This window comes from Gadus chalcogrammus, chromosome 13 (genome assembly GCF_026213295.1).
Source record: "Gadus chalcogrammus isolate NIFS_2021 chromosome 13, NIFS_Gcha_1.0, whole genome shotgun sequence".
Classification (NCBI taxonomy): Eukaryota; Metazoa; Chordata; class Actinopteri; order Gadiformes; family Gadidae; genus Gadus; species Gadus chalcogrammus.
This window is the reverse complement of record NC_079424.1, coordinates 6,057,479-6,076,925: the sequence shown is the minus strand read 5'-3', so window position 1 is coordinate 6,076,925 and position 19,447 is coordinate 6,057,479. Positions and strand designations below refer to the sequence as shown.

Genomic DNA, 19,447 nt, shown 5'->3' with positions numbered 1-19,447 from the left:
CTCTGAAAAAAGGCTTTGTTTTCGCTAGGAAATAGCATTTGCTTAGACTGCTGCACCAGCTTCAGGGGCCAACGGAATAGGCTAGAATCCCTCAAAGATCTTAAAAAGTTACTTCTGAAGCAACTAACATTTAAGGAAGCAAAGCCTCCATTTATTGAAGGGTGAGTGGAGTAGTTATCAGAAGCGATTGTCCAGTAGCTCATTATATCGCCGTTAGTTTTGTAATTACTTTATGCTTCTGTTTTTATTCTTTCCTTGGACAAAGCAAACTCACTAACTAACAATAGGCATAACACGTAGCCTCAGAGTATTGCCTATGTTGGTTTTGAAAAGCCAGCAGGATCAGATTCAATGCACTGAAGCGGCTTCCATTCAGCTTTGAGTGTAATCAATTCCGGATGTATGTTTTTAGAAATGGACAAAGAATCAATTTCTCTCAAATTGTGTATGTAGCCTCCAGCACAGTTTCATCATGCCGTGATTTAATATGAGAGTGGCTGTATTCATTTAATTTCATACAATTATTTCTCTACACTGAATAGGGTGCTGTTTGATTCATCGTTTTCTTTCTTTGAAGTTGCCTAAATGGAAACAGCAATTGGTAATAACTTTCCAATTCTCATTTCAGTTTGTTCCTTGTGCATCAGAAAATTTCTATCCTACAAGTTGCAATGCCCAGTTTGCAATTCAGTAAGTATGGCTTGTGTGTGCAGTGTGCACTCGGCTCTGGAAGAGGCCTCCTATTTTAGGCACACATTCATTGAGATTTAGCTTCATCAATCCACTAATGTTTCTCTGTGGCACCAATGTGTAATGAGCAAGGCATCCTCTCTTCTAAATGAGTTTCAACCTCAGGTACATGAGGTTGATGTTCGTGTTTGTATCGAGTTAATTCCTTTCTTGTGCTCATTTTCTAGTCTACAACCGAGCAGGACCTTAGAAACAACCGCATATTGGATGACCTCGTCACAAGCTTCCAATCGACCAGGTAACACGACAGTGCTTTTGTTTTACCATAAACTCTTGCATACAAAATGTAATTTTAAAACATTTATATTTTCTCCCCAAGCTGTGTTGCAAAGTGTAAAGTAAATGCTTAAGGTGCTATACAATCATGATGTCCCGAATATATATATTTATTAGAGCATTCAAACTAGCAGGTGAACATTCCGACAGTATTTCACTTTTTAAAGCTAATCTAATTGAAGTGGATAGATAACTTTCTCATCCTTGCTTTGTGTGCTTTTAGCGGCTGTTGTTGTTGACTCAAGCAGAATTTGTCTGTGGGGAAAAGGGTAAGGGCTAAGCTACGCCCCAATTTTTTTTTTTGCATTTACCTACGAGGAGAACAGTGGATTTGCCATAAATCAAATATGGATTTTATTTTCATCAATCTAGGCCTGTGAGGTTTTCGTTTTATAGAGGTTAAACTATATGTCTTCATTTTCAGCTTTTTTTTTTTGCTGTGATAGAGCAAAATAGTTTTCTGGTGCATAAAATGGTAGATAGGAATTTTCAGAATATGATTTTGTTTAATGGTCTGATCAAATAAACTGTACTTTAAAATTGTTTGCACAACCGTGGCAATGTTATAAATAAGAGGCAATTATCCGCAGTGTTGGAGCCTAGATATCAGGTCCAATTGTCTTGAATCTGTTGTGTGTGTTGTCATTATGCTTAATCTGCTCAGTTTGAGTAGCATTGTTTTGGTCTTTTGCAAAAAAGAAAAAGGACTTCATAAGTCAACAACTTAACGATTTCCCAAAGACTACAAGAACAACAAGTGTCTCTGATTGTCTTCAGTGTCCAAACCTGAGTGGCTTACGTTTGCGCCCTCCTCTCTCGTCGTCTTTTTAATTTCCTGTTGTCTCGAAGCGAGCCTCAGAGGGGCGCAGGGACTTAGTCCGTGAGGGCACCTTTCATTAAATTGACTTCTTGTTTAGCGGATGATCAATCTCGCCACTTCCCCCCCCCCCCCCCACTCCCACCTGCCAATAACATCGGAGCGTTTCTGTTAGACACGAAGCCCATCTCCATCTGCTTTGGGTTTCCTCGGGAATATCGTTTTTATTTATGGCTGATCTTGAAGGACAGACAGAGTAACAGCTGAGTGCAGTGGAGGTGGCCTTTTGCAGTGCGATCGTAATACCCATTGTTAAGTTACTACTCGATGCACGAGCCCTGTTTTAATACGTTTTCTTACCAATATTACAATAATGAGCGAACTTCATTGTGTGTAATCATTATTATGGTGAAGTACAGTAATTTTGTTGCCACATCCCTTTAATCTTCTGTCCGTGTGTAATATACAAAGCGCCCTCTTTAGTGAGGCAGTATGATTATGTAATTATGATTGCGTAATTACACAAAAAGAAAATCAGTTTAAAAGATCTGGGACACAGTTCCATTCACACATTTTTCTACAAAAGTGTGCACAATCATTGTGTCTACTATCCATTGGGTGATTCAATTAGTGACTTAGTGTTTCACAGAAATGCAAAATTATTAATTTATGGATGCGGTACAGTTTTATCTAAAGATCGATTTGCCTTTGATTTTGGTGATCGCAGGGTTGATAACTATCCTTTAATTAGTTGCTAAAAGTTGATAAATTTCACATTATTTTACATTTTAATATAGGGTTAGGATTATTAGCGTTCTTATTTATAAAGGTCAGTTAGATGTAGGATTTGGTCTGGTTATTCCGGACTCCCCTGTAGTCATTAAGGCCCAATCCCCTTTCTACCCCTCCCCCCTTTCCCTTCCCCCTCCCCCCTTCCCCTTACCCCTTCAAAACAAGGGGGGGGGGGGAAGGGGAAGGGGTAAGGGGTAGAAATGGGATTGGGCCTAAAAATCCCTTGACACGCAGTGCAAGAGGAGGGGTTCTCACCCCTGTGTCCTTGCCAAGCACCCACCTGGCTTTAGTACCAACTTTATCCCCTAATCATCCCCCAGTTTCTAATTTGATAGTTTCCTCATTCCTCACCTCTCACATGCGACAGCCAGTGCGTGGTGAATGTTCTGCCGCCAACTGGCATCCCTGCATCACACAGGTGGGTCCTACACACTGGAGGTGTCTTAACCCCCACCAAGACTCACACACACACATGCATAAAATAACTAACTATGTAAACGCTCTGAGCGCCTGGAAAAGCACTACATAATTGCAATTCATTATAATTATTAATCAAGGATCCGGCCTCAATGTAAGTAAAAGATTCTAAAAGGTTGTGAAGTGTTGAGTTCTAAGAAATGTTGTAACTGTCCTCTGTTTTGAATTGCAGTTTAAAGAAAAAGTGTTCCATTATGGCTCAACAATCTTAAAAGAAAATCCACATCCAATAGAAACGTTTAGGCTTATGAGCCAGTATTGGCATTTAACATAGTATATGATATGGATTTACCCATTAGTCTTGTTAAACAGTGGTAAGGCAATCCCTTATTTAGGGAAAGCCTAATAAGTCTTCTCCACAAACTGTTTGATAAGTTGGAATATATCGGCAATAATAACTGAACCCAATTACAAAAGTGTCGTCCTGACGCGAGCCCCTGCAGTGATTGGGATGAATCACCTCAGGGTCTCAGGATCATAGTTATTTTGTTTGTTTGCCACCTTGATTTGTCCCACTGGGACTTAATGTCGGTGTCGCTGTGTGGAGCTCTAATGAGCAGAGAGTAGGACCCTTATACAGCAGAATTCACAGTGGAAAGCAGAGCAACTCACACCCCATTGGCTCCATTTTATTGCCCCGTAATGGCCCGAGTGTGATTTGTTTTCTTTCCACAATTTTCCAAAGATTGTGGCCAACTTGCCTATTCTTTCGTGCTCTGGGAGATAATTGAGCCTTTGGAGCTGAATGTCAAGAAGCTCAGTCAGTACAACTTATTGGCTTGTCTTTCATTTTTCCTCCTCTTAAGATTTTCTTTCCCCAAGTCCATCTCTAATGATACCAATGCATCATTATGAATGCCTGTGTTCCTCGGACTAGATTACGCCGTTTCAATGATGGATGCCTTGTTTTTTTTCCTCATGACAGAGTGTCTTTGCAGTCCGTGTGTTTTTCCAGCGCCCGCGTCTGTCTGTATGCTAAAGTGTTCCTCGCCAGGGTCTCATCTCCGTCCCCTAGCGACTCCCCCCCCCCCCCCCTCCACCCCACCCCAGATGTTCTAATGCTTCCGACCCTCTTATTGTTATTCCAGACTGGAGCTGTCAAAAGTAAGCTTTGACTCGCCGCCGCAATCGCCCCCAACCTCGGCCGTACGATGCAGCACTCCCAGGGCCAGGGGCCCGGCACGTGACGGTTCCATCCTGAGTCATTTCATCCAGAAGGGACTCAAAGCGTCCCCCTCTACGACCACCCAACAAGGAGAAAGCACTCCTCGCGTCTCCCGCACGAGAATACAGGCCAGACTCGCCCGGGCCTCGAGTCAAGCAGAGCTCCCCTTAACAAACACTTCTCTTGGAGTGGCGATAAAGGAAGAGATTAAGGAGGAAGAGATAGGGTTGGAGGTGACGAGAAGGATGGAGGTTTCACCTTCGGTCGCTCAAGCACCCACCGCCTCTTCCTTGGCAGCAGAAGAGGATGTAAAGCCGGTGATCAAAGGTGAACATCGCTTCGATTTTGTGACATTCCCCATTTTGTTGCTTATCAAATCAATTATAGGGTGATTCTATACTGCTGGTTGGAGCACATTAAAATCTGTATTAATTAGTGAATCAAACTTTTCAGATTTAGAGGGCTAGAGGTTCAGAGTGTGATTAATCTTTTCATTAAAATAAATGAGTCCACCTCGCAACACGTTGATCGGGGTCGTGCGAAGCGTCCATTCTTCTGGTTGTCTGTTCCAGTCGATTGCCCCGTGTGCTCGGTGGGCATCCCCCAGCAGATGATCAACAAGCACCTGGACTCCTGCCTGACCCGCGGGGAGAAGAAGGAGAGCCTGAGGAGGTAAGCTGAACATAAACCGCGGCTAAACGCAGGCCCACGTGCCCCCTGCTAAGCTGTTTGCTAAGGCTTCTTTAATGGACTGCCGGAGTGGAAGCAAGAGGCAGAAGCCTGCCCTCCCGGGGGGGCCAGAGCCACGGCGGGGATCGTGCGCTCAACCGTAGTCGGTAGAACGACCATAAAGTCACACTCGATTGCCCGGTGGTCGTAATAGTTCAACCGGAGTAAATGAGTAAGCCGTCGTGCTGCATGACGAGAGGTGCAACGTGTGCGTTGTATGTCACATCAAGTACAAGCGACGGCGTCGCGTCAGCCTGCCGAACAAGGCCAGGGGTCGGGTATCGCTGCCGTGGAGTGGCAGACTTGGTAACAGCTGTCTGCAGTGGTTGTACGAGACGATTGTGACGCTATTCTTGACACGTAATGTTTACTTGTCGGAAAGTTTCTCCTACACACTGGGGAGCTCCTGTTCTCGGCAGACGGAGCACCGCAAACTGCTGGTCTTTTTTTATAAAAAATAAATCGATGCAATGTTGAATTTATTAAAAGTGAAGCTCAGGGCTTGGTTTTTAAATCCGCCGCATTATTATGGAGGAGCTGATTCTTATTCCCTATTGTAATTCGACTTTCTTTTAATTCTAATTCTAATTCTCCTGGGTTCATCACGCTTTTTAGAAGGAAAACGTATGTAGAAATGTAATTTGCTAACAAATATACACTTTTTCTGATGCTCAGTCATTTAAAAGTATCAGACAGCCCTAATATTTGACAATGCCCTCATGGTGAAGGGGTAGGACAGAGAACCTAACTAATAGCCTGGGCACCCGCTCTGCATGTGCGGCCAATAAACCCTCGTACGGAACTGTCTGTGCAAGAGCCCGTTAATAAAAGGCTTTCCTGGGTGATTAATCGGGGTGGTCCATTTAATGCCTGGGCATATTTGCATGACTGCATTGCGTTGGTAATCTGTGGCCGGCGACGTTGATTTATGACACTGATGCAAACCATCTCCCGACAGGGCATGGATACAATTTTTTCCAACTCTGAGGCACCCTGCTTTTAAGTATGCCTACCGCGTCTCCCGTGTTGTCTTCTTGGATGAGCAAGCGGAAAAAAAGCTAACCACACTAGCAGACGTTGCACACGGCGTCCACCGAGAACGAGACGAGTACAAATGCAGAGATAATGGTTACACTCGACCACACAGAAACCCCTTCGCATGTGATGCTGATGCGGCCAATGATAAGAGGCGAGTGGTATCCTACTTGGTATCAAGCGTGTATTGCTGTCGTTAGAATGTCTGGCCGCTACACTCAACCCCTTGCTGACAAGGGCTGGCCAAATGGCTCTAAGCCTTCAATTGCCCATCATTACACTAAGCAGACATGGCCCCTGTGAGCTAAAGGTTAATTGTTGACATCTTTATCGTTGTGCTGTAGTGCCTCTCCTCCTTATGGCCCAGCCGGCCCATACTAATGCTTAATTATAGCGTTTGATTTCTTTGTACGGTCGAGAAGTAGCCACGAAGTTACCGTGATCTAAGATCACACCTAAGGTCATCGAGGTTCTTGTAGCAGAGGTTTCTGTAGAGCAGCGGACAGGGCAGGGCTCGACGATGGGGTTTCTACGGCTTGTACAAACCCCATCGAAGGCTTGTGCTTCTGTTTAAATACGCTTGGTTATAAAACAACATGACGCCGTGGAAACATGACACACAAAGTAGACGGCGTACAGTTGCATACATTCAACAGAACACACAGCTGTATGACATGCTAATTACTAATGAATAATTATAATTTGATTGATTGGCGAATCATTTATAAATGGCAGGCAAAGGAAGCAGGCGAAATCAATCAAAAACGGTTGGGTCATTATGGGTTACGCAAGCAAAAGTACAAACCCATAGGGGCTAATAACGGGCCTTTTAATTAAAACATGGCAAGCATATACTTTTGGTCGAAGACCAAAACGATAAAGCACGCCAGGTGTAGATAAGTATGTCCTGGATTGCGATCAAAGATAAGGGCCTCTATGATTTAGCGTTGGCAGCAGATTGTCTGTGGTGTGTTGGACATGAGCTTTACATATCAGCCAGTAGAAGTCCTCTAGCTGTCCGTATTGATCCGTCCACGAGTTGAACCGGCGTGTCCCCCTCCCTGCCTTGCAGCTCGCTGGTAGCCAACAGGAAGCCGATGGGTAAGCTGGTGTACCACCTGCTGTCGCTGCAGGACCTGAGGAGAAGGCTCCGGGACTGCCACCTGCCCACACAGGGCCAACGGGACCATCTAGTCAGGAGGCACCAGGACTTTGTGCACATCTACAACGCCCAGTGCGACTCCCTGAGTCCCAAATCAGGTTTGTGTGTGTGTGTGTGTGTGTGTGTGTGTGTGCGTGTGCGTGCGTGCGTGCGTGCGTGCGTGTGCGCACGTACACGTTACTGTTAGTCTTTTATGCAGGGCAGCTGTTTCTGCTGGCACTGCTTAATTGTGGTCAATGTTCACGTTAAATGCGTATAATTTATTCAACATTCAAATATGTTGGTACATGCAGAGTTTCTCGTATTTAGACGATCCTCTTCTGTTTGATCTTTATGAGTTCTTGGTTTTCCACGATCTTGGGGTTATTGACATCTCCAGGGATGCCCTAATTTCCTGTGCAGTGGCAGAAATAGCCAAAAGCTTTTGGATTTGGTGAGAGCGGTATTGGGAGTATGAACGGAAGATTATCTGGCTGCCCATAAAGATCTATCCATCTTCTTTTCACAGTTGAGGACATCGCCAAAGAAGTGCAGGGCAATGAGAAGATGAGGAACCAGCTGCAGGGAAAGGCCAAGCCTGTGTGTGCTCACAACTTACTGTTCCCTTGGCATTTCAAACCACAATCTTGTTTTCTTTCGTCCTTTCAGAGGCCACCATGATCCCCTAATGATCATTCATATTAATCACATGGGAGCCCTGACATTACTGCTCAGTGTCTTTGGGTAATGTGATGTAATCTATTTTGTCCTTTTGGATCTGTTTTCAGGTCTTGGTCTTCTCGAAGTATCAGTCTGAGGAGGAGATCGACGAGGTGCATTCTAGTTACAGTAAGTGATGGGAGTTCAACAACACATTTCCCATCCGACTGTTGACTCGTTGTTTGGCTGCTTTCCCACTCAACCAGCTGTGTGCTTCAGATTCTGTGAGAAGATAAGGTTTTGCAGGCAACTTAATCAGAAAGTATCTGACTAGTGTAAAGATTTGGAGCAGAGGTCTGACTTACTGCAGATGTGTAATTTTATAAATTGACACATTTGGGCTATTCAGATTGGTTTTTATCATTTTTGTTCTTGTTATAGCAATAATGGCCACAGCTTAATGGACCGAACTGAATGCAGCCCATCTGTAGTAAGCGCCTGGCTAATCGCTCATTCATATCGTCGGTGTGTGTCCACGTTAGCCGACGGCCCCGAAAAAGTTTCCGAAAAGAGAGCTCAGCCACATGGATTTCATGCATTGTGTTTGTTTGTGTCAAAGGTACCCATGACAACGCTTTGTCAAACCCATTGTATTTGGTCCGCACGGCATTCCATTAAGTGAGAACACCACTTAACCACACTATGTATGCGTGGGTTGACTCTCTGCCACCACAAATAGAGGCGAGGCAGGTGAGGTGCCCACGTTATAATCCCTTCTTATGGATGCCTGTAATTGAGTGGCAGTAACGCTGTGGAGGAAAGGATTGTTGGCAAGGTGACCCTCGGTTGTTCAAAGGCCAGCAGTTAATTAAATATCACACACGCACACGGTATGTTGTCCTTTAGTGACGGTTTCCGCCGTGAATTCCAATGTCGTCGGGTTTGATATTCTATTGTTGTTGTTTTTTTCTTGTGGTCTTCAGAATAGAGGACAGGGGTGTGGCAGGGTGTCCCTGACATTTCACACCCATTCATAAAACTGGAGGAGAAGCTTGTTAGAGAGCTGGCGAGCCACTGTAAAAGTGAGCGTGAGGGAAGAAAAAGTGAGTGAAAGATGGGAGGACGGAGAGATCTATAAATAGACAGCCTGATGCTGTCTGTGATTTATCAGGGGAGGATGCGGATGACTCACTCTGTGGCAATAAAGCACACAGGAGGGGCTAAATATGAAGCTACGTTTTAGCATGGGTGGGTGGCTTTACCTGGTCATTACGTAACGCTGAATCTTTTGCTACTCGTATGGGGCCCCTTTTCCATTAGGAAGGCTGTAACAAATATTAAATATTGGATCATACTTTAGAAGTTTCACTTTGTGAACCTAACCTAGCATACTTCATCTATCCAAAGTCGAGGTTATCCTTTTCTTCAAAGTCTGTGATTCTACGATCCATCCTCACCGAGCACCACTTCCTCCTTAGATTATGAAATTAATTTAAAAAACAAACACAAAAGCATTTCATATAAATAGATAACAGGGAGGTGAATGACCAGCTTCACACAGGAAATCTTGACAAGGGTTTAGGATCTTTAATGCGCCCGTGTGTATCGGAGGAATGCATGGAAGAGGAGCCCTGAAGGCTCTCTGGTTTGACTCCACAGGTGGTTTACGTTTCTGAGTCTGCTTGCTATTAAAGGAAAAACTTCGGGCTCCAGACATGAGACACCTTCAGTTATTAACCTCCAGGTTTATAACTGAATGAGCACAAAAACAAAAGGTTATTATGGCCTTGTACATAAAAAATAAAATGAAAGGAGAAAACAACATTACAAGGTCAACGATTGCAATTCCTCTGATAAGAATGTTGTTGCCAACATTATGATGGAAGCGGTTATCTGCTGCATTCAAGTAGTTAACAATTCGGTACTAAACCGTCGGTTTAGTACTATAGATATAATAGTTGAATCATCCAATTTAAAATGTTTCGTTTCATAATTACCTTATTCTGAATCCTTGCACTAATTTTCCAACTTGGCAATCGTTAATTACTCCAAATTGAATTGCAGCCGGAGCTATGAAGGGCATTGACTTTTCATGCGTCCTGCAAACAGATGCAAGCCTGAAGATAAGCCCACCAAGATGCCAGAGGCAGAATGAGTTTTCCTTTTCCTTAGGTCCCACTCACCACCCAGGCATTCCTCATTGTGAATAGGTCCTTGTCTCATTCAGCGTGCACGGCATCGCCATTGTAACCGGGCAACGACTCAATCCATTCGCTGTCACAGGCTTGGCCCCAGGCCCCCAGAAACAGTGCATACTAGGGATGCACCGAATTTTCGGCCACCGAAAATGGCCCAAAAGCGCATTTTCGGTTTTCGGCCGAAATACCTTTATCAACGAAACAACGCGGCCGAAACAGAAATTTGTGATGACACTAACAAAAAGCGCGGCCAGCACACACTTATCTGGATAAACACCAATGTGTCTGCGGTGTGGACGTTTTTCAATGTTTCTGAGAAAACCCACGTATAGCGATTTGCAAAAATTGCAATGTCTTGATTTTAATGAAGTTATTACACAGTCATAGCCATAAATGCATGGTACTAATAATTGGCATAATAATTATTTTTCGGTGTTTTCGATTTTCGGCCTTGGTTTCCTTATTTTTGGTTTTCGGTTTCGGCCAAGAATTTTCATTTCGGTGCATCCCTAGTGCATACTTCCGCAATCCACCAGTGCTCAGCGGCCAAGCCTGATATTGCAGCTGTAGAGAATATTTCTGCATCCGGCACGTCATGCACTAGGGCGTGGCTAGGCGCCCATGATGCGGAAGCAAATCTCTCCTTGATGTTCCCCTGCGCCATTGAGCAGTTTTCATAGGAATGAATGGGAGGCCATGATTTAGTCCGCTGTCCTTTCTTTAATAGGTCCATGCTTGGCCCAGATGAAAAAGTTTAGGATACCAAGCTGTGTGCTACCTCTATTGGTGTGCTCATTTATGTGCTTGTAAATCTCCACAAAACATAAGAAAACTTGAACAACGTAGTTAGCATGTTGTGATGGAGGAGGATTGAATCAGGATGCAGCCTCTGGTTTTCCTATACGTTATGTTATATGTGATGAGAACTGATGTATGGAGGCTAGCCATTCTCCAAGCGTGCACTTCACTCACAGCTCCTATACTATACAAGGCCATGCTTGTCAAGTAGGTGTTTGTTCGGCATCTCTTGCTGTTTACTGCAAATATAAAAAATCTGAGAATTATGATGGATTTTTTTTTTGGGCTGCCGAACTGGCTGGCATTTGTGTTAGTCGTGATAGCCCAGTCGAGTTTTACTCACTTTCAAGTCACTTTGACTTACTAGGTACTCGGATACTACTACTGTGTGTCTCCGGTGACAAATGAGCACACCCCGCTGGTTTTATCAATGAAGTGTTCTCCCAACCTAATTGCCATCCGGTTGACACAGATTACATTTGAGGAAGTACTCCAGTTTATAATCTTTTGACAAATATAGCCTGTTGCAAAAGATTCTAATGCATCTAATCTCAGTTGCTCTGTTCATTTGAAATGAAATGATAACCCTCAAATTGCGCCTTTACACAGTTTAACCCCGTCTATTACATTTGTTCCGCCTGGAGCCTGCACATTGATCGGGTTATGTGTTGCACATGTACTTACAACTAACGTATCTTTTAGCATTTCCCGGGCAGCCTTCGACAGAGGTATGTTTCAGTTTGGTTGACTGGTTGGTTGCATTGTTTGACTGACAGTTTCCTGAGGTGGGTTGTCTCGTCTTACTCTGGCCTGGTCATTGTTGTGAACTCAAGCAGGCTCAAACGTGATGGCTGTGTAGTCAAATTCAATACACTGAGAAAACAAGTTGCCTGATGTAAATAGTGAGATCAGACATTTCATGGCTCCTGTAGTTTTTGAGCTAGGCTGTTAGTATTCTGTTTGGCTGTTTGATCATTGCTGACAGAGAAATGAGGTGTGTGTAACGTTGTCGTTTTTGCAAACTTCCTGTCTGCTTTTGCAGTTAGGATTCCCCGCCCGCATCCCCACGTCACCATAAATGCAGTTATTGTGTGACTCCTCTCTCTGTATCCTGGCAGCTTTCTTTTCTACTGACAGTTTTATTTGCTAGGCAAGTTCGGGGGTGTGAGCCGTTCCTGGGAGCACTGGAATAGGCAGCTTCGCCTGTTCCACCGTTGTCAATCAACACTGAGATCCTGCTGCCTGCCAGTGAACACACAGGGGGGGACGCCTGTTTATGGGATTCTGTCTTCCGATTGGATAAAGTGGGAACGTGATACCTGAAAACGTGTTTTCTGTTTACTCTGAGCAGAGGGTCTTGGAGAAACACATCACTGACCCAACGCGTTGCATCAGTGATTGCTTTCAAAGTATGGAGCTAGTTAACACTTGTTTCAATAAATATATATTTTTAACCTGCTCTCTTGCATTTGCCAGTTATAATAATGAACGCTGAGCCATTGGTGTTTAATACATTCCTGGATGTATTATTTATTGTTGAATGTCTGGTATTTGCATTGCATGGGTTACGGCCGTCTAAACCCCGGTATTTATTAAAGGCGTGTGACCGAGGCAAGGTCAGAACCTCATCATGTCAAAATGTTAATTTGACCAGACAGTTTGTTTCACCGGCGCTGGAGAGAAAACGGTCAGGACCATCTAACAAATGTTAATATTAAATGATGAAGTAATAAACTGACCAATTTTCCAATTGAAAAACAAATGCCACACATGCAATGCGTTCCTATGATTGACATGAACAGATCCCGGTGTCACGACAACAGGGCTACTACTAGAGAATGTGAATGGCATGGAGAGCTAATGAATACCATGTTACCGAAGAGAGAGCTCACCTAAGCTCACCTTAACTCAATTTACTTCTGTAAACAGGAGAATCGCAAGAATGCCCTGCACCACAAGGCTATCTTAGCGAGTCAATGATTCATTTCCTCTCACCCATGTCACTTATTTGAAGGTTAAGGAAATGTCTTAACAAAGCCCTGTTTTTGGGAGCCATATAATTGGTCCATGTTTTATTTTTAATGATCAATCTGGCTTTCCTCTGCTGAAAGCTCATAATCTATACAAGTCTGCAACTTGATTGTACGTCTGCGACAGTCTGGGGATAAAATGTTATCCCTTAAGCAAAGTTATTAAGTTCTGTATGCAATGAAATACATAGTGCCCTGCATTTTATACCTGAGTGGTTTCCCATCAAGAAACTGCAAACGTCAAATTAACCAAATCAGTCAGCAGAAACTTCACAGAGACATACTTCACATACACACAAGATCCTACCACAGTGTCCATTATGTTGGCACAATGCAGTCTATTATGCTGAGGATTTATGTGTTGCTGTGTTACCTGTAAGCCTAGCTGTTTTTGGTCCTCTCCCTATAAAAACAGCAGAGCAACCGGTTCTTTCAATAGACTGAAGTGCTAAAGTGCTTAATGATTTTTCTTTTTCCTGTCGGAAATGAATATCGAATAATGAAACTGTTGCCTTTTATGGTCAATGTTTTATTTCCCCTGACCTAGAGTTCTGTCAGTTCTTTTTTCTTTCAGTGAAGAAGTTGAATAGGGTTAAAGGTTTTTTTTAAAGTGGCGCGTTATATCGGATAGACAACACGTCATCCGGTGTGCTGCTCGTCACTACTTTCCTTAAACTTGGATTGAAAAAAAGACAAACATTGCATATCATACTACATCATTTTACATTTTATTATAAAGAACGCAATACATCACCGTACTTCTGCAAGGGATACATAGATCAGATAAGAGTATGGGAAACAAACATGACTCGATTAAGCCTAGCGTAAGCCTGTGGTTATTGGGTTATGGACAGTCAAGCTGGACCTGCTGTGGTAGATGACTAGTCCTGTCCAGGTCAAAAGTTTATCCTGATGAAATCAGAAACAGAAGACTCAAAAAGCTTGCGCTTAAATCCTGTAGAGGGGACGAAAAAGGCAAAGATACTGCTGCTGAGAAATAATGTAGGGTGATTGGATTGCATATACAGAAACTTCAACATTTGAGTTATCTGTCAGATGATCATGCTGGCATTTTACTAATCGCCCTTTTTCGAGATTGTTGTATATATTTAGGGACCTTTTAGCCAGTGTCTGTATGTTTGGACAAGTTGTACTGCAAAAAAACTGGATGAGCCATGTTCTGCATGTGTTATACCAAATTTAATTTAATTTAATTGGTTGGATGTCCTCTTTACAATTTTCTGCTTTCAAGCCAAACAACCTCTTCCCTGGCTATAAATATCATTCATATCAAGCTGAATACATTAGCATATTACCCCGGAACGGGGCAACCCGCTATCAAGCTTGCATTACCATTTAACAAAGGTCGGACAACTGAATGCATTTACTTTCAGTTGTCATTTACAAGTTAGTATCGTTCGTTGTCGTTTCTTACCAAAGTCCCAACATGTAAAAGCATTGAATGTTGTATTATTTGTATATTCTAGTCCACAATATCAACACGTCTCTATTGAGAAATCTCTCGCGTTCATCTGTGTCCGGCCTTTTGTTGATCCATGACTGTGCTGTGATCTTCAGACGGACATCTTTAAGCTGCCCACCCCAACCTAACCGCACCCTGTCACCCTGTTCCAGTGAGAGCACGATGCCCCCTTTTATACGATGAATTCAAGTGACTGCAATGTGTCAACACCCTCACGAAAATCCCTTTCCGTGTGAAAAGATAGAAAAACAAGCGATCTCTAAAAGCTACGCTGACAAGGCGGGAGATCTTTTAATTCATGGCCTCAGGGACTTATAGATAGATTATTTGTGGTGCAAGTCCTAGTTTTCGTCAGCTGGTTCTTGTTTAGGTCATGGGGGACTGAGAAGAGTTCTTTGCATCCTGTTGCCTTGTTTTGGATCACAGGTGTACTGTGTATACAAGGTATATAACAATTGAGCCGACATGTGTATTTAGACCCCCTTATCGCTTAACCTCGCCCGCATCTGTCTTACAGGAAAGCAACACAGCTCGACCTTCTCCCGCCTCGTCTCCCAGGTCAAAAATCGTTTAAAGACTCGGCCCAGACAGGAAGCAGTTCCTGAAGGAGACGCGGCAGCGAGATCGCAGTGTACAGGTAAGAAGGCAGCCTTCGTATCCTCAGTGGAAGACAGTGAGAACGCTATGTCACACCAATATACTCTGGGAGGTTTTCAATTATACTCTACTGTTCTAACTCCTAGTCATTTGGATCCTATAGAAATGATCACTATACATATACCGACCTATGGTCCCCCCCTTGATTAAGCTTCAGGGTCACAGGCTTCCGCTGAGGATCCGTCCATCGCATTGCTGCAAGCCGGATCTGAAGAACCGCAATCAGAAGCAGAGGATGTGGCATCAGTCAGTCCTGCTGGCAGTGTAATTTCGATTAGCAGGTGAGAGCCGGAGATGGCACACTATCTGATCCACGTCTATTGGAAATTATTTTCCTTGCATTCGCATGCTGCCAAGGAATAATTATTGGTGCATTTTGCTGGTTTTGCCTTCCCTCTTGTTTTGCTCATTCGTTTTCTCTGACATGTTGTCCATGAAATGTGGCAGTAGTTATGTTGGCGTAAGACTACCCTGATTCTTAGATTTAATTTGTTATTTTTTTGTGTATCTATCTATTCTCATGTGTATTAACTCAATAATACGAATGAGAATGGTTGCTTAAACTGTTGCATAAACAGCAACAATCCCTATAAACATCTTGTTTGGTTCAACATCCTTGAAGCATCAACCGTGAAGCATAGCGGGGTCTCAGCCTCCACATTGAATTGGGACCGAATCCTTGTGCACACTCTACTCATTTGACCATGAAACCCTCCCACCATATGTTTCTCGCAATAATGATAACACAATGTGTGTAGTGCACTGCGATTGTTTCCCACTGCACGAAACTTGTATTGCAAAACTTTGAGGATTTTCTTCCTGAGCTCCGAGCCGCATTCGTCACAGCCCGCTGGTTTATATCAGAACCCGAAGTAATGTTTCATTTAAAAGTGCTTTTGTTTTTCACCAGCTAGCGTGCAATAATGTTGTAGCTGTTGTTCTGTAGTATCTGACCACAGGATGCCCTCCGTCGGTGTACGAAGGAGGTAGCTGTCTGTGGTTGATTGCTTTGAGTCTTTGTGTTTAGAGAGAGAGTGAGTTATTTTCTGACAATGCAGGCTTGATTTATACTTGATTTATACTTGATGTGCTCACACCACGTGGCATATTCACTGTTTCATCTTTGAACGTTTCCTCACCGTGTTCATATGATTGCTGCTATTATCAGCAATCGGTAATGGCTCGCACAGATTTGTGTACAGAATCACGTACCTGCCCAGCATTTCCTTTGACAACGTGAGGAGTAGCATTCAGGGGCTTGTGGTGGTGTTCCACAAGAACCACATCTCTTGTTTCCAATCACTGTTTTCGAGTAGATTGGCATAAAAGTGTAACGATCCTTTGGAAACCCAGCCGCTGTTTTTGTTTTGCAAGTTTTCTTTGGCTGTTTCATGCATTTTATGTTCATTCATGTTTGCCAGGTTTTGTTTTTCGTGGAAAACTTTATCTCTACAAGCTCTCTCACCCAAAGCTCATTCGGACTACAACCACACGCTCATAGCAGAAATAACCAAATATTTGATGACCTCACTCTGCTAATGGACTTATTATATTACATTTTGAGGCTTCAGTATCACGCACAATATTTCAAAGACATCCTTGGTCAGTTCACAGCAAATCGTGATTTCACCATATTTGTTGGAGTTTCTCCCTCTTGAAATCGAAGCCTAGGTGATAGGACCCCAGTCTCCTGCCCCAGTCCCCCTTCGCTTACCTGAAGTCAAGCTTCAAGTGCGACAAGGGACGCCGGTGTGTGCGCCATGAATCCCTAGCATGAGCCCCGACGTTGGTGTGTAATTACAAGGGAACATGGCGCGTCTCCTGCCTGGTCTGATTGCCTTCGAGCCCAGCCCTTCCCCGATCACACTCGAGACAGCCAGCCAGCTCCTCAGAAGAGCTCTTTAATGGGAAATGATAGCTTCTGGTCTGCGCCGCCTACACCGAATCCCATGGAGCTGACCTTCCTCGCACGGCTGAGCCAATCAGTGTGTGCGTGTTAAATCCGTGATGGTCTGCGCCCATAAACTCATAAACATTGATGGGGAATCACAGTACGCCCAGTGGTTATCCAACAGAGGATAAACCTGTATTACGCAATGTCGTACACAGTGTGCCTGAATTGCCCTTTTAAATGAAACCTCGACAATTACAATGTCTGTACTCATCCGAACAAACATTTCGGATTCAATTTTGATCTGTAGAAGAGTTAAGTCCACTTGCACCCTGTTCTTCACTGAGTTTGTATTGAGCTGTGCAATTTTGTAAAGTAGATTTGTTTATGGTCTCTAAGTGCCTACCTCTGTCTTTCATTTAATCAAGTAATTCTGTTGCTAGATGTAATACAAGACACTGCCTTTTTAATGTTGTGTTACACAGAAGATTACAAGCACATCTGGACAAGAAGGCATATCATTAGCGTATCTTCACTTCATACCCCCCTCCATAGCTTTGGTTTATCTTGAGTATGAATAGTTAAATAAACGGGTTGTGTTTTGGAACTGAAAAGGATTTTTACCATTTTTTTCGTCCATGCAAAGGAGCGTCCTTGCTGACACTTGATTGTCCTTCCAATTATAAATCCAAGGTAGTGAAACTTGGGCCAAATAATTCATATTTTCCCATCAGTATTGCCAGCTTACTGCTGCATCTCTCTCTCAGCGGATTTGATAATGATGTTGATATTATATTTAGGCGGGTCAGCGTAGCTCCATGATGCATCAGCTGAATCATTTCATTTTTTGGTCAGGATAATTTAACTTTGGCTGAACATCACTGCAAGTTTGTTTATTGTTTCAAATTCAATGATGCTGCAGTAAAGGAGATATCGTGCGTGTTCCACACTCGGCTGCACTGCACATGAGTTTATTATAATATTATGTATTTGTTTTACTGTGAAGGATTAGGAATGAACTAATCATAGAATAATGTACTCTTCTCTCTCTTTATAATTTGCTGCTGAATTAGTGTTTTTCTATTTCACATTAATACTACAGCAATGAGTTGTGCTGTCGGATTACATCATTTGAAATCAATCTGCAAAGCCACAACTTCCAAGTACCATTATTTGTTCACTAATTAAGGGAAAATACTAATGTTCCCTCAAATTGCCAATGTGAAATAATTGTTCTCATGCCCGACTGGGACGTGAGATAGTTTTTCGTTATTATTCCCAGAGTTACATTTCATTTCCTGTGGAGAAATCTGTCTTTTTTTATATGCATATTTTATCTGTTTTTTTATATGCATATTTTATCTGTTTTTTTCATGCCTTTATGGACAGGATAGTGAAGGGAGGGATATTGCGTCAACAGAAAGAGGGAATAACATGTAATATAGCTGGCCGGAATTGAACCTGAGTTGTTACGAGGCGTATCCCATATATGGGTTACTTATATATATGCTTGTTCGGTCATAGTTAACTGCAACTCGGTAACCAGTGCCACCTTTCTTTTTTTCTTTTTTTTACCCAAAAGACACCAGGCCTATTTTCCTTACTAATACATTTTGGTTGTTTCATTCAGAATCTCAATCTTGCCTCAGTCCCTGGGGCAATATCGTACATATCCCCTTTCTTTGAGACAAAAGGTCCCCCGAATTCTGACCATGATAGAGGAGCCAACGTCCGGGAAGGGCCTCTTAAATCACAGGGGGGAGCCCAGTCCGGAAGCCCCGTGTGATGATCAAAGGTAGTGGTGATGAATAGGGCTTGGTGACCTATTCTTCCTTTGAAACATGCAATGGCTGCCCTTAATCTCTAGCGGAGGTTTTGTCTGATAGTCAAAACATCAAGTGAAATCTCTTCTCTGAGCTTTGAAGATAATATATCCAGCGATCTGTTCGTTTCCGCCTAATTTGTCTCATAATGATGTTGGGTTGTTTTTAAATTCGGAATTAACAACTGCTGAAGCTGCCAGACGCGCATGTATATTTGTTTCTGATTCATCACAAATTTGAAATTCAGATCTGCTATATGTATGCCGTCAAGGGTACAGACAATAAAGGTTGTCAAGGTCTGAGCATATCATAGTGAGTTTGAAGCAGAATGTGTCCTCAAAACTTTTATCCATTCATAAACTTGACTGGCACACCGTAGCGTTCCTTGTTCTGACCTAGCTAATTGAAGGGGGTCGAGCAATTGTTGTGACATTGTCACAGCTCAAATTTTGACTTGTCAACACTCACTCAAGGACTCCTCTAGTGGGCTGGCTGAGTTTTATTCTGACTGACTGAACAAAGCCTTAGTAATCCCTGCAGCAGCGCCGGTGCGACTGAGAAACAAATTATTCCGTCCAGAAGGCAAAGGTACAAATCCACTGTGACTTTGTGATAAACCAATCAATGTGAGGCAGGAAGATTAGCAACCAGCCACCGCTCCAGTGTTCAAAAGTGTACAAAAGTGTACAAAAACGTACAATAACATACAAGAATTGATATATTTC

The 19,447-nt window shown here is 43.1% G+C and overlaps 1 protein-coding gene across 2 annotated transcripts in view; it reads left to right on the top strand.

Moving 5' to 3' along the window:
- The window catches only part of rad18 (RAD18 E3 ubiquitin protein ligase), a 30,254-nt gene that overhangs the window by 2,006 nt on the left and 8,801 nt on the right, over nucleotides 1-19,447 (top strand). Inside the window, exons 3-11 of one of the 2 annotated variants that reach the window (XM_056606066.1) lie at nucleotides 629-690; nucleotides 918-988; nucleotides 4,201-4,604; nucleotides 4,850-4,949; nucleotides 7,114-7,301; nucleotides 7,712-7,782; nucleotides 7,971-8,031; nucleotides 14,869-14,988; nucleotides 15,160-15,289. In XM_056606066.1, coding sequence (XP_056462041.1) covers nucleotides 629-690; nucleotides 918-988; nucleotides 4,201-4,604; nucleotides 4,850-4,949; nucleotides 7,114-7,301; nucleotides 7,712-7,782; nucleotides 7,971-8,031; nucleotides 14,869-14,988; nucleotides 15,160-15,289 — 1,207 coding nt within the window. The other variant, XM_056606067.1, reaches the window with a different exon arrangement.